Source organism: Tiliqua scincoides, chromosome 2 (assembly GCF_035046505.1).
Source record: "Tiliqua scincoides isolate rTilSci1 chromosome 2, rTilSci1.hap2, whole genome shotgun sequence".
Taxonomy (NCBI): Eukaryota; Metazoa; Chordata; class Lepidosauria; order Squamata; family Scincidae; genus Tiliqua; species Tiliqua scincoides.
Window position 1 is genome coordinate 233,708,393 of NC_089822.1, and position 23,351 is coordinate 233,731,743.

Sequence of the window (23,351 nt, forward strand, 5' to 3'; positions counted from 1 at the left end):
CTCATTCTACCGCACATGCAGATGCATTCTGTGCAATGGTTGTGTCAAATGGTGATGTTTTCATGGCTTTCTCTTTCCATGACTTGGTTATTACATCCAGGACCAGCCCAAGCCCTCTGACAGCCTGAGGCAGCATGCCAACAGGCTTTGTCTTTGTCTTTGTCTTCCCAAAGACACAGAGTATTCTGATACCTGAATTAAACCATATTTAATCGCTTGTTTGCAAATGTAGCTGTTTCTATGTGCACCTAAGGACCCCTCTCGTGTAAGAATTCCTTTTTTGGTCTTACTCCCACAGTTGCTTAGAGTAATTTTACTACATGGGACTCAAGTAAGTCATTTTTCAGAATCCATTCACTGCTTCCTCTCCTCGAAGTAGTGCCACACTACATACTACACGCTACAAGTGCACCTGTACAGTATTTTTCCCCATGTGTAGAAAAAGTAGCTAGGGGGAAGGGGATGTGGAGATTGACAGCCCAATCCTATGCATGTCTACTCAGAGTAAGTTCATCTTTAGGGGGGAAGCACATAAAAAAAATTTTTATTTCTCCAATAAAAAAATGGTTTATAAATAAATAAATAAATAAATAAATAAATAAATAAATAAAGAAAGAAAGAAAGAAAGAAAGAAAGCAATAAAAGATGAAAAAGTTGTGATTTTCATCACCTTTTTTTTTTTTAACAAAAAAACCCCGCTCCTACCCCTTCTCAAAGTTCTAGCTTTGCACTCTCCTCCCTTTCACATTTCTTCTTCCTCTCTGTCTCCTGCTCCTTTTACCAGGGAGAGTAGAAGGAGAAGGAGGAACAGCAGAGGTAGGTAGGCAGACAGAGTTGGGCAATCCTCCAACCATCTGCCACCTGCGGTAACTGCTTCAGTTGGCTGTCATGGATGGACTGATCCTGTCCAGAGCCCTTGAAACAGCAGGGGAGCTTTCTAAAATGTGACTGGTTTCTGGATTTTTGACTTGGTATAAAGTGGCTTCCTATGTAACCTACAGACTGGTGTGGGGGAGATGGACATGTCTGCTGGTTAACAGACATGCAGATTCTTTTTACTAAGTATGCCTTCTGCTTACCGAAAGGGGGAGAAAAAAACGTACTGCTTTGATGGCTAACAATGTTTTCCAGCAAAGGTCAAATTCTATTCCTTGTCTCAGCCACAGCAGGGTTCTTATTAAGCAACTGTCCTAGTAGCAAGAAAGCAATGAGGCAGAGCTAGAGAAGGAATCCATATAAATATGTCATTTTAATAGATGGTTAAAAATAGAAATGCCTGATCCTTAAGATACAGCAGGACGTGGTTGTCTAGTAGCTAGATCTGAAATGCCATAGATCTGGAACTTCAAGGAGCACAGTTGGGGGGTAGCATTTCCAGCACCGTGGAACTGGGAGCCGAGTATGAAACGAAATGCGTGTATGGAAAAGGGAAGAAAGGTTCAAAATAAATCCAATTTACATGATGCCTCCTCATTCATATGCATTTGAATTGTACTCAGAAACAATAGGCACTGTGAAGATTGGTATTTCTGTGCTCTAGGAAAGCTGAATTAACAGCTTAATCCCATCCACCCCCCAATGCTGGTGCAGCCATGGCAAAGATGGGTGTGCTGTACTGGGGGGGAGGCGGGAGGATGAATTGGAAGTCTTCAGCATCCTCCTACCCCTGCTGAAGTTTCCCACTCTCCTTGAACCTGTACTAGTAATTCTGCTAACACAAGAGGAGAGAAAGGAGGCAGGGAGGCTGCTGCCAGAGGAAATAGGATCTGGTGTGCACCATTGCCACCCTCTCTTGCAGTCTTCCTGCCCAGTTTCACTCCCCCCCACCCCTGTTCTGCCCTCCCCCACCTTTCCCACCTCTCTTATTGGCTTACCTGCTCTGGCCTTCTCTCCAGCAGCCCAGCAGCATGCTACTCAGTGCACTGTCAGAAAACACTTGATGGTGCACAGCAGTCACATGTTCTGCTAAGAATGAGACCCAGTCGGAGTGAGCCATAAGTGCAACACAAATCCCACTCTGAGCCACTGGAACACTTAGCAGGGCTATTGCTGACCTTGACATGTTGATGAGCAGCCTGCCTCAGTCAACACATCATATTACCCTGTACGTATTAACAGATTTTGCCTGCTGCATGCTCACAAAAGCTTTCTGTTCATCTAATGCAAAAGTTGTGATTGTGCTATGTTCTCCTGTTATCTCAGCCATTCAATTTTCTGCTGACCTGGGCAAGCCTAAACTTAAAATAACCTTAGCCCTTCCCTTACCTTACCTTGTCCCTCCAACTTTTCTTGCTATTGATTCTGTGTCTTTGCTGTTTGCAGCACTTTGGCTGAAATATGAAACTTAGCACTTGAAAGTAAGTTCCAGCAAAATCAACAGAACTAACCTCTAAGTCAGCCATTTTCAACCACTGTGCCATGGCACACTGGTGTGCCATGAGTGGTCCACAGGTGTGCCACTGGAATTTGGGAGAAGGTCATTTATTAATAGGGCCAATGGGGATGTGAGCCCCCCACTGGCAGCCTGGTGTGCCTTGACCATTTTAGTGCCTTGTCAGTGTGCCCTGAGATGGAAAAGGTTGAAAATCACTGCTCTAAGTAAACGTGATTCAGATCGTACTGCTGGAGTCATAGCCTTTCTCCAATCCCTAATGTTGCTACCATTGTACATGCAGCCAGAAAAATGCTCTGCAGCTTTAGTGGTGTGATGAATGCACCTACTTTCTCAGCCACTACAGTAGGAATTTGTAGCTGACCTTTTATGACTGATAATTGTAGAGTAGCAGCAGTAGAGACAGGAGAAAGCAAAGGCTCCAAAATAGCAAGAACAGAGCAGGAAGATGAGGAGTGGTGACAACAGCAGTCCAGTGGCAAGTGGCCTCTCTTAAATTATTGACAAAGGCTATGCTAGGTCTGCAATCTTTGTCCACATATCTCCTCAAATCGCATATATTTCCATGGGATCACCTTTCACAACTTTGAATATGGTCTGCTTCTACCCTCTCCCCATCACTGCTGCATGACTCTTAAACATGCACTACAAACTGTGCACTACACAGTTGTGTAGCTGTGCAATACAAACACTTTGATGCCTTTGCAGCTTGGACACAACATAGCCCAGTGTGACATCACAGTTCAAAGTATGCATATGTATATGCAAGACCACAGGACATAAAGAAAGTGTGATGGCTCTCAAAATTCACCAGGAAATTCAAGTTTTGGTTCCAGAGGGAGTAGAACTAAAAATGGATTAAACCCAGCATGAATACTGAGGCTGCATTCGTATGCATGCTTACCTGGGAGTAAGCTTCATTTAATACAGTGGAACTTACTTCTGAGTGAATACACATAGGATTGCTGGATGTCTGGAAGCAATGGATAAAATTTACTTACCAAGGACAATTAATTGGGAGTCATCTGTAGCACTGTCAAGAGATGTAGTGCCCACACAAGTGTACACTCCTTGATCTCCTAATTGTACCTTTGGTATAAACAGTGTGTTCATCTCAATAATTATTCTGTAAGGGAAAATATAAATTACACGTGAATAAAATAGCAATCAAAGAGTAAGCATATTAAATTACCTCTGCTGTTTCTCTCTGATGTCCCAACTTCAACATCTACCTGTAGAAGTCTACCTATGGCACGAAACAAAGTCACAACAACCACAATCCTACGCATGTCTACTAAGAAGTGTGTTCAATGGGGCTTACTCCCAGGAAAGTGTGTATAGGATTGTGGCCCAAGTCATATTTTATAAATGTATATATAACAGTGTTAAAGTTGCAACATCTATTCATCACATTTATATACTATCCCAAGGACGCCTATTAAATCAACAGATCATATTTGTGACTGGGACAAGCAAAGGAGCATCAGTATCAGTGGTGTGGAATCTGTTCTCTAGACACTGGGGGCCCAATTCCGAGCTCCCTCAGCTCCAATATTGAGCCCCAGCACCCACACTGGGTGCCGTAAACATGTCGTAAAGCACGTTTATGGCACCTGGGGAATAGGGAGCCCTGCTGCTGTGCCAATCAGACACTGGGCCCAGTGCAGGCAGAATGAGTATCTGCTGCTGCCAGGAATAAGTGAGGGCCCGATCCTGAGATTACCACCAGCACAAGCCCTTACCATGGGTCAGGCAATCACCTGGATGGTGGAGAGGTGAGTGGGGGTGTGGGGGAAGGCGGGGAGAGGTGTTCCAGGGCAGGAGTTGAGATGGAGGAGGGCGGGGAGGAGGCATGGCAGAGAGAGGGGGGAGGGGGTGAGACCGGTGGAGCTGAGTCCACCGGATCTTGAGCCCCATGTGTGGGCTCCTTGATTCAAGAGCTGCAGCAGAATCGAGTAGGCCATTGCAGGGCTACTTCCCTTATTTGGGGTAAGGGGACAAAAGTCCCCTTCTCCTTAGCAGGTGGCAGCGGCTGCCCAGGGTGCGCAGGTCACTGCAGCAGCTGTTTTTAGCGCCATGGCAGCCCTGCACTCCGGCAGCTCAGGATTGAGCTGTGAGACCACCTGGTGGTGGTGCAGCCTTTGGAGGGCAGGGGCAAAGGTGGGGCAGGGGCAGGAACCGGTCCGGGAGAGGGTGGGACCAGCAGACCCCTGCTCCGTCAGATCCTGAACTCCATGTCAGGCTGAAAAGCCCAACACAGCTTAGTTAGCGCAGCCTTGAGAAGCCGCATGAAGGGCTTGGGGCTTTCCCCAGGGAATGGGGATGAAAGTCCCTTTTCCTGAGGAGACTCCTGTTCTCTTCCCAGCACCCACTGGATACAGTGGTAGCCGCATTGGTGCCACTGCTTTGGCGGGCGGTGGTAAGCTTAGAATTGAGCTGTGGATCAGCAACTAGGAACGATCAGTATCATAATACAGTTGGAATAATATAATAAAGTAGGTATAATAAGGACTTCACAGGAACAATGCACATGTGGTCAGACATAGTATTGCACACAAATGTGTACATTTACATACTATGAACAGTATCCTGTTCATTATCCCTGCTAATTGGGTAAGAGGCACTTTTTCAAGTGGGTGCTCCTTTTTTTAGCAGGGGGAGAGTAACTGGCCCACCTCACCCCAGCACTGTCTGTTCTGGTGGCTGTCTGCTGGTATTCATTTGCATCTTTTTAGATTGTGAGCCCTTTTGGGACAGGGAGCCATTTAGTTATTTGATTTTTCTCTGTAAACCGCTTTGTGAACTTTTAGTTGAAAAGCAGTATATAAATACTGTTAATAATAATAAATAATAATAATAATATCCAAGGAGATGTAAAATGGACATATTGATAGAATCTCTAGGGTCAGATAAACCTGTTCCAGGGAGAGTAAACTGGTCTACTGTTGTTTAAACCTTAAACGAATCTCCAACAGGGATTTATAAAAAGCTTCTTTTTGACTAGACATTTTTCACATTAATTTTTATAGCACATCGCAATATCTAAGCATGCAATCATGTCAGTGAAATTGTATTTATATTTAATAGTTTCAGGTGGTTTGGTCAGTGCATTATACTTGCATTCAACTTCTTTGATGATTTGTATAAAACCTAAAACAGCCTTAGAAGCATACTGTCACCACTAGAGGTCCTTCTAGGATAACACATCGACTACCTTTTCTCTTAATAAAGTAGAAAGTAGATCTAATCTCTTCCCCACTATTTCCAATCTCTGATTTTTCATAGGCTTTAACAACTAATACAGAGCCTTAATAAAATCAACAAAATTCCCTCAGTTTCATCAGGACAACAAAACGTTTTCTCCTTGATATTCTGTCTGATCCTCACAGGATCAAATACACATGGATAATCAACAGATTGTACTGATCTTGCACAATGCTCCATTCCAGAGCATCACTAGGAATCTTGTCAAGGTTTCCTAGGCTCAGACCCAGAAATGAGACTTGGGGGTTCAGTAACTGCTTGCTTCAGAAGAGAGATAAATATTGCAAGTGCCAGATTCCAGCTTGGATTAAAATTCAAGAGTCAAAATGCACACATTATTTTAAATGCACATGTTGACACTTTTATGTCTATAAATTGCAAACAAGATTTAAACTGTTGCACGGGTGAGGTGCATTGCTTCACCATGGTTCTGATCCAATTCACACACTCCTAAGCAAATTGCATGAGCAGAAAAGTTTGCATTGGTATCAACTAATACAAATAAAAGGATCAACATGCAGGATCAAAGAAATGTGTGCATTAAACCTTGAGTGACAGACAATTTAGCTTGCCCTTCTATTAAACACCAGTCACCAACAAGATTACCAGCAGGATGCAGCACCCACCCCATTGGCACAGCTACATCAGTGCTGGAAGGTTAGACAGGATAGGCAGTAGCCTATGGCCTACTAACCTGAATTGTACTGATGGAATGTGAGTATAGGATCGGGCCATAAAAAGCACACTTGCATCTATATCAGTCATGAGTGCATAAATCCCCTCTGTCCATGGATATTCTTGCAGCATAAGGACACTCCTTATGGGCTACCTCTGCTTCTAATAGCACAGGCCAACACACATTTTGTTGACTATTTTGTTGTGGGGGGGGGGGGGAAACAAGATTGCCAGTTAGGGTCAAAACCCTCCTCCTCATCCTTTCAGCCATGCCAGCTTTCCTGGGGGTATCTCTGAAAACAGACCCCTAAAGTCAAGCAATTAAATGTTTCTTGATGCTTTTTTACAGTTGCCCTTAACAAATGGCCACTGCCAATTTTCCTTGGGACTGCTCTAAAAATGCAGCCACCGGGTAAAGCAACAGAACAGTTCTCTGATACTTTGCTAGGGACTATTTGATGATAGAAGATGGCTTGGAGAATTACGGAGGTCTAGCAGGCAGCCTGGATTATTTTCTTACCCTTGGATAGTCTAAGGAAATGAATGTTTTTATTTATTTGGAAATAAATCCTATCATATCCTATCACAATTCTATGAAACAAAACACACCACATTTAAATTTGTGTCAAGAGGAAATATAAGTCAAGAGAAAACTCTCTTAATACCTGCCATCCTCAGTGCTGTTCTTTCCAAGCTCCTCTCCATTCTTCTTCCAAGAAATTTTAAAATGGTGCTTCAAATGTGAGTCATACTGAGCATGACATTTCAATGAAACTGAATGTGATTTCAAAATGTGTGGGTTCTTAGGGAGAACAGAAATTTTGGTAGCATCTAATAAGTTAATGAAAAAAAAATACAAGCATTTGTAAATCGCATTGTCATTTGGTGTTAATTATCCACCTCCCATATGTCTGAAGAGGTGGGTTATACATTTATTATAATCATAGCCAAATCCTACCCCCACTGTTTACACTATGCAGCCACACTGCCAGAGCACATGCTGCCTGCAGTGGTGGTTGTGGTGGGAATCAGGCAGTGTGGAAGAAGCAAGTAAGAATATTTACTTACAGGTCACTTGGCTGTGAATACATCTCCTCGAACGTACACCAGCTCTTTCACTGGAGTAAGTCCATGGAGAGGCAGGTTGAGGCCAGGAACGGGGCATAAGATTCCAGTGTGAACATAAGAACAGCCCCACTGGATCAGGCCATAGGCCCATCTAGTCCAGCTTCCTGTATCTCACGGCGGCCCACCAAATGCCCCAGGGAGCACACCTGATAACAAGAGACCTGCAAGGCTTCCTGGGAATTGTAGTTAAGAACATAAGAACAGCCCCACTGGATCAGGCCATAGGCCCATCTAGTCCAGCTTCCTGTATCTCACGGCAGCCCACCAAATGCCCCAGGGAGCACACCTGATAACAAGAGACCTGCAAGGCTTCCTGGGAATTGTAGTTAAGAACATAAGAACAGCCCCACTGGATCAGGCCATAGGCCCATCTAGTCCAGCTTCCTGTATCTCACAGCGGCCCACCAAATGCCCCAAGAAGCACACAAGACGAAACCTGCATCCTGGTGCCTAGTAGTAGTGTGCACTACTACTACTGCTACTACTTCTACTACTACTACTGCCAAGATCTTCCCCCTCCCACCATCAAACTTCCCCCTGGATCCCCCACCGTCATCATACCCGCTTTGCTAGGCAAATGGGATGCACTGACAGGCACTCAGAGCCTCTGGATGCTTGCACTAGCAGCTTTGCAGCACATAATAGGACTGTGGGCAAGGATGTGACCCAAAGAGGCAAGATGTTTACAAATAACAGCTTATGGGGAAAAATAATTAATTCTATGTTGCCCAGTTAAAAAAAAATGTGCAATTCTGATCAGTGCTGATCAGTGCTGGGTTTGTACTTTTGAGTGGGAAAGATGTTCGATAAAAAGGCCTGTGTTTTGGAATGAGAAATGATACATAATAAAACCACAATGTGCTTTTGAATGGGGGAAAAGGAGTATAATTACAATTAACTTCTCATGGTATTAAAATTGGTTTGATTTTGCATTATACTACTTTGTGACCCTAAATGGGGAATGAAGTGCAAGCAGGTGAGTAACAGCATCATTAACATTATCATAATTACTTGTGATTGAATGTAAAATATATGTTACAATGTTTTGCACAGGTGACTATATGTGCAAAAAATTAATGGGAAGGTTTTGCATATGAGCACTTTCATAGTAACTTCAGTTTGATATTAAAAAGTACCTCTGACTGTAAGGGTAGCAGTGATGGCACTTCTTCCAACAGTGTTTGTCACCAAGCAAGTATAAGACCCAGCATCTCTTTTCCTTGTCTCTATAATCTCCAAGGTTCCATTTGGATATACGTTGTCAAGACGTGCTGTGCTGTCATCATTATTCCTAGTGAGGCAACCACAACCATAGGTTACTTTTGCCACCCAGTGTCTTTTCTCTCCTCGGACCCACACAAGTAAAACTGCTGGTGTAGATCCAAGGAGACCCATAGGCAATCAGGCAGCTGAGCAGGGCTAATACTTTCTGCTGGCTGTCTAATCGCCCCCCCCCCATCATTGGATGCAGCATGCACTCTGCCAGCACCCAAGCTAGGGGATAGTTTAAACTTTTTGATGCACAGTGGGCCCGCTGTATCTGTGGGGGATCTGCTCCAGCCCCCCGCCATGGATACTGAAATCCACAAATAATTAAATCCAGGGGGGAGGGGCAGTGGAGCACCACAATAACTTATCTGGGGGATGTGCTTGGCCCTCTGGAGGTTGGGTTGGCCTCCCAAGTTCCTCAGAAGGCCTCCCAGACACAACCAGAAGTCACTTCCAGCTCAACTTCTGGTTGCATCTGGCACGTGTTCTGAAGTCTCCCGGTGCCTCAAAACACCTTCAGTCGTGTCAGAAAATCACTGGCACATGACTTCTGGTCATGTCTGGCAGGTTCTCTGAGGCCCTTCAGCCAATGGGCTTGGCATCCATGGATGCTCAAATCTATAGATGCCAAGCCCATGGTAAGGAGGACCTAACCTGGGACTGGATGTGGAAAACAACTTGAAATCCCAGCTCTGTTATGAAGTTCGCCTAAAGTTTTCTCACAGGTTTTCTAAACTAGAATAGTATTCTCAGAACTCTAACAAATAATACAACTGGATATTACAACATATTCTGGACTGTGGCCATTTTAGAACCCCTCCAATCATGCATAGCAGCTGGAACGAGATTATGCTATTAGCATAATCCATATGAGCAAGTCAAACTAGAGGTCTTTGAGGATGACAACTGGATACCCAAAGAGCAATCACAGAAAAATGAGTCCCACAAGCAGTAGAGAGTTATGGAAATGCACAACAATTTTCTATAGAGTTAAACAATCCATGTTAAATTCTGAAGTGAACATATGTGAATACCTGAACAAACCCATCGGGACCTTTGAGGGGTTTGAGTGCACTGTTCAAAAACAACATTTGCTTTGTAGTAATCCAGTTAAATTGCTCCTGAGCAGGGAAGGCCTCTGAGCAAACTGAGCTCTGTTGACCTTTGCCTCACTGGAGATAAAGGAAATGGAACACCAGCTCATGGGGACCTTATCGTCGTCACCGCTAACAAACAAGGTGCAGCGTCATTAACCTTGTCACACTACAATGCTTTGAAATCCTTAAGCGCCAGCAAATTTAAGCCACCTGAGTGGCATCTCGTGACAGTAATTTTTATTAGATGGTTCAGAAATAATCAATGAAGCTGTTTCAATGCAACCTACATGCCTAAGGTCAAACAAAATCGGTTAAGGAATGCTTTAGATGTCAGTATTCACCTAGGTAAAAGAGAACTAAGTATCAGCTTACCAGCTGACATCAGGTGTGGGTACCGCAAAATGTTGACAGTGCAGGTAACTTGGGTAACCAACGACCGCCACGTATTCTTCATCATCTGGCGTTAGTATTTCTGGATGAATGTCTGAAAAAAAACATATGGGAATTAGCAAAAATTAAAAATGATATTGAAACTACAGAACTGTAAAAATAAAACTTTTGGGCGCATATGTTATTCCATCAGCATGGGAAAATCTGAGCAAAATTCAGGAAAAGTAACAGGAGGACAGCCTGATCCTAGCTAAACTTGCCAGCAGCCATGCCAAGGGGATGTAAGCTGTGTCCTGCAATGGGAGGGGGGCATCACAGAGGTCTCCTCGAGGTAAGGGAACATTTGTTCCCTTATCTCAGGGCTGCATTGCAGTTGTATCAGCACTGGTAAGTTGGTTAGGGTTGGTTGGGCTGTGAGATTCCTAAAAAATAGCTTGCGATAAACATATCCAAAGGACTGTCTTTTCGACCTATATAAAGCTGCCTACAACCTTAGGGTGGCACCCAGAGATTCTCTTTGTTTGGAGTAAAGACTCTTTCTTTTAACCAAGCAAACCCTGAGATCTTTAGGAGAGGACCTGCTATGTATCTCTTCCTCCTTCAGGGACTCTGGATGTGGGTATATGGGCCAGAGTTTCTTCTGCTGCCACAGCTGTATTCTGGAATTCCTTCACCAGGTGGTCACATCTCACCCCTTACCTCCTCGTTTGTCAATAGATGATGAATTCCATTTTGTCTGGGAGGGCCTTGGGTAGAGGTTTTTGAAAAACAGTTTTGTTCAGTTTACTCAGAAGTAAGCTAATTGTGTTCAGTAAGATTTAGGCTGCAATCCTACCTTACTCACCTGAAACAAACACCTCTAGCCTTGGAAAATTTGTTTGCCTTTTGCCATGGATGTTTCCATATCATTTTGTTTTAATTTTTGCTTTTGCTGCTCAGATTTCATTTGTGATATTATTTTTTATAATTTTTTTTTTAAATCTGATTTCTGTTTAAGTGAAACTGCAATGGTCTGTGGAACTCCTTGCCACAGGAAGTAGTGATGGCATCTTGCCTAGATGCCTTTAAGAGGGAATTGGACAAATTTCTGGAGGAAAAGTTCATCATGGGTTACAAGTCATGGTAGGTATGTGCAGTGGCGTCACTAGGGTTTGCGTCTCTCGGTGTGGGATGCCAGCGCGTCACCCCCCCATGCAGTGGGCGGGGCAACACCCCAGGTGGTGGGTGTGGGGATGTACCATCACTCCGTCTCCACTGGTGTTTTGGCTGTACCTTTTGATAGAACAAAGATAGAACACATGCTGCATGAAATTACGCATTGACTGATATATAACATGCTGGTATTATTCCTCCAAACTGTGATTTTAGTGATTTTGATCACTAGTGGTGTCACCCCCCCCCCCCAAGGGTGTCAACTTGCTAACACCTTATTGCAGCGGTTCTCAAACTTTTAGCACTGGGATGCACTTTTTAGAATGACAATCTGTCCAAGACCCACCAGAAGTGATGTCATGGTGGAAGTAACATCATCAGGCAAATTAAAATAAATAAGTATAAATAATTAAATTAAAACAAATAATTAAATAAGCAGAAGCCAGCCCTTTTCCACCTAGTGAATTTCCTCTGTAGCCTACCTGCAATAAGACCCCCCCCCCCTCCAAAATCAGTAAGGTTTTCAGCCCTACCAGTGCCCAGTTCAATTTAAGAACTTCTGTTTAAACCAGATTGCTGTCAGGATCCACCTGGCTTTGCAAGTCTCAAAAAGGTTCACCTTATCAGCTAAAGCCTCTATTTTGATCATTTTTAGTGTGTGTGTGTGGGGGGGGGGGGGGAGACTGCCTTCTGGAGCACTTGTTTAACTCCAGGTGCATAGGATCAGGACCATTCTGGTAGCCTTGCACTTTCCTTCACCTGATCTTCCACATCAGCCAAGGCATGTTTGTTAATTCACGAGTAAACACGACTGTGAGGTTTAGTTTTGCTTTCCATAGGGCGCAATAAATTCATCTGCTTGAGTGCCACATGTATGATTATATGCCTCTGGGGCATAAGTCATGGGTGTGTCCTCGGTGCAAGGAGCTCCAGGGTCTCAGGGAACGCGTCCGCTCCCTTGAAGCCTTGGTGGTCGACCTGGAGAAGCGCGGCAGGCAGAGGAGGACCGTGGGGAGATTTCCGGGGATGATCAGGCTTTGTCCCAACCTCAGGCGTGCAGCTCCTCGGCTGCCCGGGTGGGAAGTCTCGGGACTGGAGGACGTCATCCTGGAGAGGAGGGAAACAATCCCCTAGGGGGGACCCCTTCTCCAGGGGATGGGCCCGTATCCGAACACACTCAGGATATTCCTCGGCGGGAGGGGGGTCGGGGGCTTCTTGTAGTGGGGGATTCGATTATTAGAAACATAGAGAGGAGAGTTTGCGACGGATGTGAGGACCGCATGGTGACTTGCCTGCCTGGTGCGAAGGTTGTGGACATCACTTCTCATCTAGACAGGCTAGTAGACAGTGCTGGGGGAGAGGTAGCGGCTGTGGTGCATGTCGGCACCAACGACGTGGGCAAGTGTAGCTGGGAGGTCCTGGAGGCCAAATTTAGGCTTTTAGGCAGGAAGCTGAAAGCCAGGACCTCAAAGGTAGCGTTCTCTGAAGTGCTACCTGTTCAACGTGCAGGGCCAGCTAGGCAGGCAGAGATCAGGGGTCTCAATGCATGGATGAGACGGTGGTGTAGGGAGGAGGGGTTTAGATTTGTTAGGCACTGAGGAACGTTTTGGGACAAGCGGGGCCTGTACAAGAGGGACGGGCTCCACTTGAACCAGAATGGAACCAGACTGCTGGCTCATAACATTAAAAAGGTGGCAGAGCAGCTTTTAAACTGATCCCTGGGGGAAGGCCGACAGGAGCCAAGGGGCATCCGGTTTGGGACTCCTCATCCCTATGGGATGAGGATGGGGAGGTTAGAGAACAACAAGACAAAGGCAGAGTAGGAGAAGAAATTGGGAAAGATAGTGTGATGGGATGTGATAGACGGTTTGGCACAATGAGAGGATGCGGGGACAAAGGAGCGAATAAGCAGCCCATCCTGGGGCATTCCATGTACAAATGCTTTTACGCAAATGCCCGAAGTCTACAAGCAAAGGTGGGAGAACTGGAATGTCTGGTGACAAGGGAAAACATTGACATAGTGGACATAACGGAAACCTAGTGGAATGCGGAAAATCAGTGGGATACCGCAATCCCGGGCTATAAACTCTACAGGAGGGACAGGCAGGGGCGTGTTGGAGGTGGGGTGGCCCTTTATGTTAAGGAAGGGATAGAATCCAGCAAAGTAGAGACTGAAGGTGGGTCTGACTCCACTGTAGAATCTCTGTGGGTTAAATTACCAGACTTGTGCAGCGATGTAATACTGGGGGCGTGCTATCGTCCTCCAGACCAGAAATCTGATGGGGACCTTGAAATGAGGAAACAGATCAGGGAGGTGACAAGGAGGGACAGGGTTGTAATCATGGGGGACTTCAATTATCCTCATATTGACTGGGTCAATTTGTGTTCTGGTCACGATAAAGAAACCGGATTTCTTGACATGCTAAATGACTGTGGCTTAGAGCAGCTAGTCACGGAGCCCACCAGAGGACAGGTGACTCTGAATTTAATATTGTGCAGTATGCAGGACCTGGTTAGAGATGTAAACGTTACTGAGCCATTGGGGAACAGTGATCATGCTGCGATCCGTTTTGACGTGCATGTTGGGGGAAGAATACCAGGCAAATCTCTAACAAAAATCCTTGACTTCTGACGGGTGGACTTCCCTCAAATGAGGAGGCTGGTTAGAAGGAGGTTGAAAGCAGGGTAAAAAGAGTCCAATCTCTCCAGAGTGCATGGAGGCTGCTTAAAACAACAGTAATAGAGGCCCAGCAGAGGTGTATACCGCAAAGAAAGAAGGGTTCCACTAAATCCAGGAGGGTGCCCGCATGGCTAACCAGCCAAGTTAGAGAGGCTGTGAAGGGCAAGGAAGCTTCCTTCCGTAAATGGAAGTCTTGCCCTAATGAGGAGAATAAAAAGGAACATAAATTGTGGCAAAAGAAATGTAAGAAGGTGATACAGGAGGCCAAGCGAGACTATGAGGAACGCATGGCCAGCAACATTAAGGGGAATAATAAAAGCTTCTTCAAATATGTTAGAAGCAGGAAACCTGCCAGAGAAGCGGTTGGCCCTCTGGATGGTGAGGGAGGGAAAGGGGAGATAAAAGGAGACTTAGAGATGGCAGAGAAATTAAATGAGTTCTTTGCATCTGTCTTCACGGCAGAAGACCTCGGGCAGATACCACTGCCTGAACGGCCCCTCCTGACCGAGGAGTTAAGTCAGATAGAGGTTAAAAGAGAAGATGTTTCAGACCTCATCGATAAATTAAAGATCAATAAGTCACCGGGCCCTGATGGCATCCACCCAAGAGTTATTAAGGAATTGAAGAATGAAGTTGCAGATCTCTTGACTAAGGTATGCAACTTGTCCCTCAAAACGGCCACGGTGCCAGAAGATTGGAGGATAGCAAATGTCACGCCTATTTTTAAAAAGGGAAAGAGGGGGGACCCGGGAAACTATAGGCCAGTCAGCCTAACATCCATACCGGGTAAGATGGTGGAATGCCTCATCAAAGTAAGGATCTCAAAACACATAGATGAACAGGCCTTGCTGAGGGAGAGTCAGCATGGCTTCTGTAAGGGTCAGTCTTGCCTCACGAACCTTACAGAATTCTTTGAAAAGGTCAACTGGCATGTGGATGTGGGAGAACCCGTGGACATTATATATCTGGACTTTCAGAAGGCGTTTGACACGGTCCCTCACCAAAGGCTACTGAAAAAACTCCACAGTCAGGGAATTAGAGGACAGGTCCTCTCGTGGATTGAGAACTGGTTGGAGGCCAGGAAGCAGAGAGTGGGTGTCAATGGGCAATTTTTACAATGGAGAGAGGTGAAAAGCGGTGTGCCCCAAGGATCTGTCCTGGGACCGGTGCTTTTCAACCTCTTCATAAATGACCTGGAGACAGGGGTGAGCAGTGAAGTGGCTAAGTTTGCAGACGACACCAAACTTTTCTGAGTGGTGAAGACCAGAAGTGATTGTGAGGAGCTCCAGAAGGATCTCTCCAGACTGGCAGACTGGGCAGCAAAATGGCAGATGCGCTTCAATGTCAGTAAGTGTAAAGTCATGCACATTGGGGCAAAAAATCAAAATTTCACATATAGGCTGATGGGTTCTGAGCTGTCTGTGACAGATCAGGAGAGAGATCTTGGGGTGGTGGTGGACAGGTCGATGAAAGTATCGACCCAATGTGCGGCAGCAGTGAAGAAGGCCAATTCTATGCTTGGAATCATTAGGAAGGGTATTGAGAACAAAACGGCTAGTATTATAATGCCATTGTACAAATCTATGGTAAGGCCACACCTGGAGTATTGTGTCCAGTTCTGGTCGCCGCATCTCAAAAAAAACATAGTGGAAATGGAAAAGGTGCAAAAGAGAGCGACTAAGATGATTACGGGGCTGGGGCACCTTCCTTATGAGGAAAGGCTATGGCGTTTGGGCCTCTTCAACCTAGAAAAGAGACGCCTGAGGGGGGACATGATTGAGACATACAAAATTATGCGGGGATGGACAAAGTGGATAGGGAGATGCTCTTTACACTCTCACATAACACCAGAACCAGGGGACATCCACTAAAATTGAGTGTTGGGTGGGTTAGGACAGACAAAAGAAAATATTTCTTTACTCAGCGTGTGGTCGGTCTGTGGAACTCCTTGCCACAGGATGTGGTGCTGGCGTCTAGCCTAGATGCCTTTAAAAGGGGATTGGACAAGTTTCTGGAGGAAAAATCCATTATGGGGTACAAGCCGTGATGTATATGCGCAACCTCCTGATTTTAGAAGTGAGTTATGTCAGAATGCCAGATGCAAGGGAGGGCACCAGGATGAGGTCTCTTGTTATCAGGTGTGCTCCCTGGGGCATTTGGTGGGCCGCTGTGAGATACAGGAAGCTGGACTAGATGGGCCTATGGCCTGATCCAGTGGGGCTGTTCTTATGTTCTTATATTCTTATGAGGGAGAGACTTCCTTCTCAGGTGTTTTTGGGGGCTGCAATCATTGGATCAGGACCATTCAAGTGTCGTTGGATTCCTCTCAGCCTACCCTTTCTGATACACTAAGGCAGGTTCGCCTACTCACGAGTAAACATGCGATACAACTCACTTTTACTTTCCATAGGGATCCATGCATTTTTTGTTCTCCAGTTTTTTGGCAATAACTTTTGACAGAAAGATATTTCACTCTGGTTTTTTGCATTGCATTCCGCTCAAACTTCCACATCCAACGGTATATGATATGCTGGGGTTACTCCTAACCACCGCGATTTTAGCGTGTCACCTCCCCCAGTGCACGTCACCCCCTCCGTGCACGTCACCCTGTGTGGCCCGCAACCCCTGCACCCCCCTAGCGATGCCACTGGGTATGTACAAGGGAGAGGTAGGCTGCCTCTAATTGCCAGACGCAGGGGACGGCACCAGGACGCAGATTGTGTCTGTTGTCTAGTGTGTTCCCTGAAGCATTTGGTGTGCCACTGTGAGATACAAGAAGCTAGATGGGCCTTGGCCTGATCCAGCAGGGCTCTTCTTATGTTATATTCTTATATAACAAGACTTTTGTGAGCAGAAAAGCATGACAGAATTTTAAAAAATAAATTGTCACTCCGTTGTCATAAAGCCCTGCCCCTGCAGCCCATCTTGGATAGGGCTACTGAGAATGTAAATAAAAGGCATCCCAATGAGTGCTTTGTCAATGCAGCTAGCAGCACAGTTTTGAGCAGCCATGCTCATGTGAATCACAGCAACAACAACAAAAGCAGCTGTATCTGGGGACATACCAAGTCTGGTGTTTTTTCGCCCCAAGTGCCTATATTCCAGAGGACAATTGTTCCAACTCAATTTGTAGACATTTTGGTTCTGCTGCATTCAGAATGGAAAGAGATATCGAACTCTAATGGCCCAGTCCTACTTACAAATGCAACAGCACCAGTGCATGTGGTCTGGCTGCTGCCATAAGCAATGGGCACCAGATGCCCGCTGCAGCAGGTAAGACAGTGCAGGGGTCAGATGGGAGGCAGGGAGGAGGTGGAACTGGGTCTCCCAGCACAGGGGTCAAGGTGGGCAGGTGAGAGAATGGGTGGGGAGGAGGGCAGATAGGGCGCCAGAAGGGGGAGTTGGTTCAATGGAGTGGTGCTCGCCCAATCTTATACCCCTTCCTGGGCCTGATCTGCCTTCATGGGTCAACACAGACTTGCATGAGCTATAGAACTGGCGCGGTTCCACCTTGACTCATGGCAGGTGCTGGGGCTTACCACAGAGAAAGGGGACAAATGTTCCCTCACCCCAAAGAGGCCTCAACATGCCAAAACTCCATCATGGGATACAGTGGAAGCCACTTTGGCACTGTTGCACCGCTATTCAGGGAGTTAGGATTGGGTTGTTAGGTAATTTAATTTTAATAAATTGCTATAATAAGTGACAAGAACTTACGAAGGACATCCACGTTAGCTGTGGCGAGGATGGTGCCATGCTTGTTGGTCGCCTCACATTGGTACACTGCACTGTCTTGCAGCTGCAGGTTATCGAGACTGACCTCCCTTGTTGTAACAATACCCTTCCTGAGCGTACTTTCTGCAATTGCCAAAATATGTCAAAAGACAAACATTTCACATGACTCACAGTGACCTTAAAGCTAAGATATAACTGTGCTCTGAATAGGCCAGGTCATCTTCCACAGAACTATGCAAGAATTCATAGTCTTTGAATCAGAGATCTGACTTTAAAAGCAAGAGACACAATAAATAGTTTTTCTAGTCTATGGACACTGGGAACATGGTCATTTCACCAGCTCCCAGACATTTCTTACCAACTTTCCCTCTTGTATAATACATTCAACCATAAAGGCTGAATATGTTGGTGCTAATTATAACCCTTCTATAATTTGTAAGGAATGTTTTAATTGATGGACCAGATTAAACCCTTCTTAAAAAGGAGCTTCTTAAAAAGGAGCCTCTTAAAAAGGAGCCTCACCCTCCCCAAAATCTCGATTCATTTATCCAGCTATTTGATACTGTAACAAATGTTCACAAACTGCGCTTACCCTCAATAGGAACACCATTCATCTTCCACTTTATAGTTGGTTCAGGATAGCCAATTGCTTGACACATCAATACAACGGATCCACCAAGAGGAAAAGCTCCACCTTTTGGCTTCTGTACCCAGGTAGGTGGCTCTGTGGAGAAGAACCAGTTTTTAGGCACTGCTGTGGAAAAAAGGTTTTAGAGATGTCTGTAGCTTCCGCCTTACATTTTGGTTTGCAATAACTGAAGGTTAGCCATGACATACTCCCACTGAAATTGAGGCTGCGATCCTAACCACACTTTCCTGACAGCAAGCCCCATTGAACAAAATAGGACTTACTTCTGAGTAGACCTGGTTAGGTTTGTGTCCTAACATGCATAAAGCAGCTACAATTATGAGGCACTACACAGTTTGTTAAAGACAACCAGACAACCACTCCCAACTCGTTCACAACTTTATTTGAAATGGATCAACACAATAAGAAAAAAAAAAAGAGTGGAAAAGAAAAAGAGGGATGGAAACAAAAGGAAGTGGAGAAGAATTAGCTTCAGCCTCCCGGTGGGATCCTTGTCCTAATATTGGACAACACTTTTACAAGGAGAAAACAGATGACAGATATTAAGAAGCAGAGTGTTCCAAACAAAGGAGAAGCCAGAGCAACTGGCTGAAGATGAGCCAGTGTCAAGGTCACTGGAGATCTCCCCAGGCTGAGCACAGCATGAAGAATGGGAGTCAATTAAAGGGCAAGAAAAAAATCAAGAGAAGAGCTACAAGTAGGATCAAAAGGAGCATGAAAAAGCAAAATGTTTGTCATTAAAGTAGAGAAGGAACAGTTAACCAGGAAAGAGAAAATTAGGTGGTATATTCAGCAAGGCTTTTGCTTCAGTTTGCCAGCAGGTGGCACACTGAGACAGCAAGTGCGGGTGGAAGGACATTAGAACATGAGAGAATTTTCCTATTTATTTTCAGCTTTGGTGTTACCAAAGAGTAAAAAAGAAATGTGAATTCTTGTTACATCTTCTACTTTTGCTGGCATTGACTGCATTTACAATTCTGCTTGCTTCATGGCAATTTCTTGCTACTAGGTTTGAAGGGGCTTGCAAGCTTACCAATATTGGTTCTCTCCCAAAATCCAGGTGATAAGGTTGAAATACTATATGCAGAATAAACTTGGAGACTACATGATATTCCCGATGGCTGGTGCTGAATGGCATATCCTCCTTTTACAAGGGACACTCCCTATTTTCTGTTCCCTGTCCCTAGTAAACCACTGTCTCTATCTTTTGAAGACGGCTGGTTGTTAAACTGTTGTTAGTGCAAATTAGTTGTCATTGCTAAGGGTTGCTAACTTTCTTCCCAGACTCTCTAAAAGTTGATCCTTTGGGGGCGCACCTTCAGGAACACCCCACCATCTAATTTGTGCCTGCCTCCCTTCCTGCCAAAGATGAAATATTCGACTTGTACAACAGAGCTCTGGGTACTCTCGATTTTTTTTGTTAGTTGTCTGACTATTTTTGCTTGGCTTTTTGCAATTGTATTCTTGCTAGTAGTTGGTTTTTGGAATTATATTGATTATTTAAAAAATTTCTGTAAGACATCTTGCGGCTCTTAGAGATGAAAGGCAGTATATACTTTTATAATAAATATCATTGTTGCAGTCCTCCACTGCACCTTATGATAGATTACTTTCTTATGAAGTAATCAACTAGAATTCTCAACTGACAGTGCAATCCAAAGGTTTCCTTCTGCCAGTGCAATGATCCCTGCACTGGTTGAGGGTGTTGCAAACATGCTGTAACATACGTTTGTGGCCCCCAGAGAGTAAGCAGAGCCAGTGAGGAGGCCTGTACTGCCCTGGTGATGCTGCACCCGGAGGATCAGCTGCTGTTGGAGACAAGAGACACACTGGGAGGTAGAGGGGCAGAGGGAGGGTGGAATGGAGGCAGGGAGGAGGTGCTTCTGGGTGGGGGAGAGTGGAATGGGGTAAATCAGGCCTGCAAGGGGGAGAGATCACCGGAGCAGGCCTACATCATATCCTATCCTCTCTCCTGGACCTGAACGCCTTACCCAGAGCTGCTCAGACTTGTGTCAGCGAATTGCTGATGTAGAGCTGAGTAACTCAACTGGGTAGGCTGGAGTGTTATTTGGAATAAGGGAAAAATATCCTCTTACCCCAAGGAGACCTCCAGCCTGCTGCAAATCTGTTTTGGATACAGTGGAGGACATGCAGTCCCGCTGCGCCAGCGCAGTTTAGGATTAGGCTGTGAGGAGAAAATTTCGTTTGATCTACACAAGGCAGTGGTCCAATGATTCCATCAGGGCCATTACATCACCTAGGCTATGAACCACTAGTAAGATCTCTAGTCACTAAAATGAATGGGACCACAACACGACTGTCAAAATATATTACTCTCTATTCTGATGAATAAAAATTACATGAAAACAGATTGGATGTGGTGGGATAATGACCTAGTTTTGATATCAAACTCATATGATATAGGTTTTATCATTTTTATCTTTCTAGAAGATAAGATAAAGATAAATATTTTAACTTTCTATTTAACATATTTTTATCTTGTATGTAATCACAGAATGAAGAATATGTCCAAGAGAAAAATGGAAACCTCTCCCATGTAAGTCACCAGGAACCTGGCAAATAAAATGGTTTTAAGCAACAGAAAGGCAAGTTTAAATTGATCATAAGGAAGAATTCTTCTAGTAAGCAGTGTAGCAGGTAAATAAGGTAGCTTCAGAATTGTATTCTTTGTGTATTCTCGAAAAACTGCCAGACGGACATCTGCTGGACTTATTTTAAGGGGACAATCTCCTGGCTTAGTCCTTCTGATGGTTGTAAGATCAAGAATTTGTTTTTGGGAAACTGTTTAAGCTCTTTACCAGATAAGTAAACTGCACCTCAGGGAACTGTTTTTCATTTTATGTAATAATTCTTTTTGTTTTTTAATTCACTTATTCTGGGAACCTGAGTTTCTTTTTCTAATGTTGGTTTGATTGCTTGTTCTTAGAGAAAAATTGGGCTTAAAAATACGTATTATGCTCTGATTGTTTTCAGAAAAGACCTTTAAAGCTTCATAGTTCTAAATATTTAGCCTTGTTTGCAGCTCTGGGGCTTTAAAATATTAGAGGATTAAGCTTGTGAAGGTCTTAGCTCCTGTGATGGATAGAATGTTTCCCATCGACCATCACCTTGTCTTGTAGATCAGCACAAGGGTCAGGTACAGTTGGGGAATGTGAAATTTCACAGTATGCGAAGACACATTCTTATTGATTTCAACAGGACCGAACCAAAATCACTGGAGCTTAATGGGTGTGATGATGTCTGCCTAGGGTTGCACAAATTTACAAACCTTCCACATGGTGGTGTTAGACTCTCAGAAATTAAGGTTCAGGCAAAGCCTGGGAAATGCTTGCTTTAGAATTACTATGCAATATACCATGCCTCCTTATAATGTGTGGAATACACATAGAAGAATATGACCCTGAAACAGAGGCTATACTAGAGGGAAGATTCTGGCAGTTGACAGCTTTTTGTATAGTACTGTTGCTGCAGTAACAAAACTCCACTTGTTGAGAATCCCCTTTCTAGAAAGCAATTAAGAGCAAACAAGTTCTGTTCTCCATTGAACACAGCAATCTTTGCTCATTTTACATTGCATTCTCTGTTTTTCTCTATTCTATCTATCTTAAGTCCAATAAATCACTAGGAGGCTTTCCTTTTCTTTTGGATGCCAAATATCATAGAACCATAGAACATTCAATCATTCAACAAATCATTCTCTTCCTCCCCACTTGACTCCCCACTTCATCTGTAATCAGTATGATATTATAAAGGATTCTCATGTGTTGTCACTATTGCTTTTCACTTAATGATAGCAAGGCAGTACAGTATATGAAATAAATAATTAAAGAAGCGTCTCATATTGGGCTGTTCACTTTGAGCTGCATTTTACATGGAGTGCTATGTGAATGAACCCCAGCATTCTTCGGAATGAAAGTGAGTCATTGGGGACTGGAAACAGGACTAGAAAGAGGGCAGGTGGGGAAGGTTTAAGCATCTCTTCCTTGACCTGCCTCTCCTCCACTCCAACAACTGCCTCCAGTGGCTGCTTTTTACTTAAAGAAACCACATATAGTTTAGCTTTAGAGGAGAACTTGGAAGAATTAAGTATGGAAGGGAAACAATAACTGACCTCCTGTTATAGCTCTAAATCAGTGGTTCCCATATGTTGTCACTAGTGTTGTCTAAATTACTGGTTCCCAAACTGGTAAGTCTTGACCCACCAGGAAGGGAAACACTCCTCCCTGACCCCTTAAGGGGCAGGGCAGGGATGGCAGCGACATAACCCCCCCCCCCAATTGTGCCGCTGCTGGGGCCGGGGGATGGTTGTTTCTACTCATATCATCAAGCACCGGCCTCCAGGGGAGTGTGGGGAGCCCCGTAGATGTCAAGCCTGTAAACAGCTAAAAAGTGTGATCAGAAACCACTTCCAGTTTCTTGATTGCAAAGACTTACTGCAGCCCCAAAGTTCAAGTTGGACTTTGGGAACCGCTGCTCTAAATGACTATAAACATACATGTGAAAATACATATAGACAATGTTGGAGGAGATGGGAGGCCTAACCTGTCAACCCTTATATGCAAGCTTAACAAATGTACAAGTCAGGCAATCTGTCAGATCAGCATGCAAGAAACATACAACCATTAGGATTGCTGTTAAAAAAAATGTTTTATATTTTTACATGAAGGTAGGACAGAAAATCTGTGACTATCTAAAGCAGTGATTTTCAACCTTTTTCGTCTCATGGCACTCAAATCAGTACCATTTCGTCTGATGGCACACCATCAGTTTTCGGACAATTGACAAGGCACACCTTGCGGTTGGTGGGGGGCTCATATCCCCAATGGTCCTATTAATAAATGACTCTCCACCAAACTTCCGCGGCACATGTGGGGACCATTTGCGGCACACCAGTGTGCC

At 44.6% G+C, this 23,351-nt stretch overlaps 1 protein-coding gene across 1 annotated transcript in view; it reads right to left on the bottom strand.

Moving 5' to 3' along the window:
* Positions 1-23,351, bottom strand: part of CHL1 (cell adhesion molecule L1 like) — a 109,254-nt gene that overhangs the window by 36,010 nt on the left and 49,893 nt on the right. Inside the window, exons 10-15 of the mRNA XM_066618471.1 lie at positions 18,375-18,506; positions 17,765-17,905; positions 10,198-10,309; positions 8,596-8,750; positions 6,997-7,162; positions 3,394-3,518 (exon numbers count right to left, since the gene is read on the bottom strand). Coding sequence (XP_066474568.1) covers positions 3,394-3,518; positions 6,997-7,162; positions 8,596-8,750; positions 10,198-10,309; positions 17,765-17,905; positions 18,375-18,506 — 831 coding nt within the window. The remainder of the gene's footprint in view (positions 1-3,393; positions 3,519-6,996; positions 7,163-8,595; positions 8,751-10,197; positions 10,310-17,764; positions 17,906-18,374; positions 18,507-23,351) is intronic.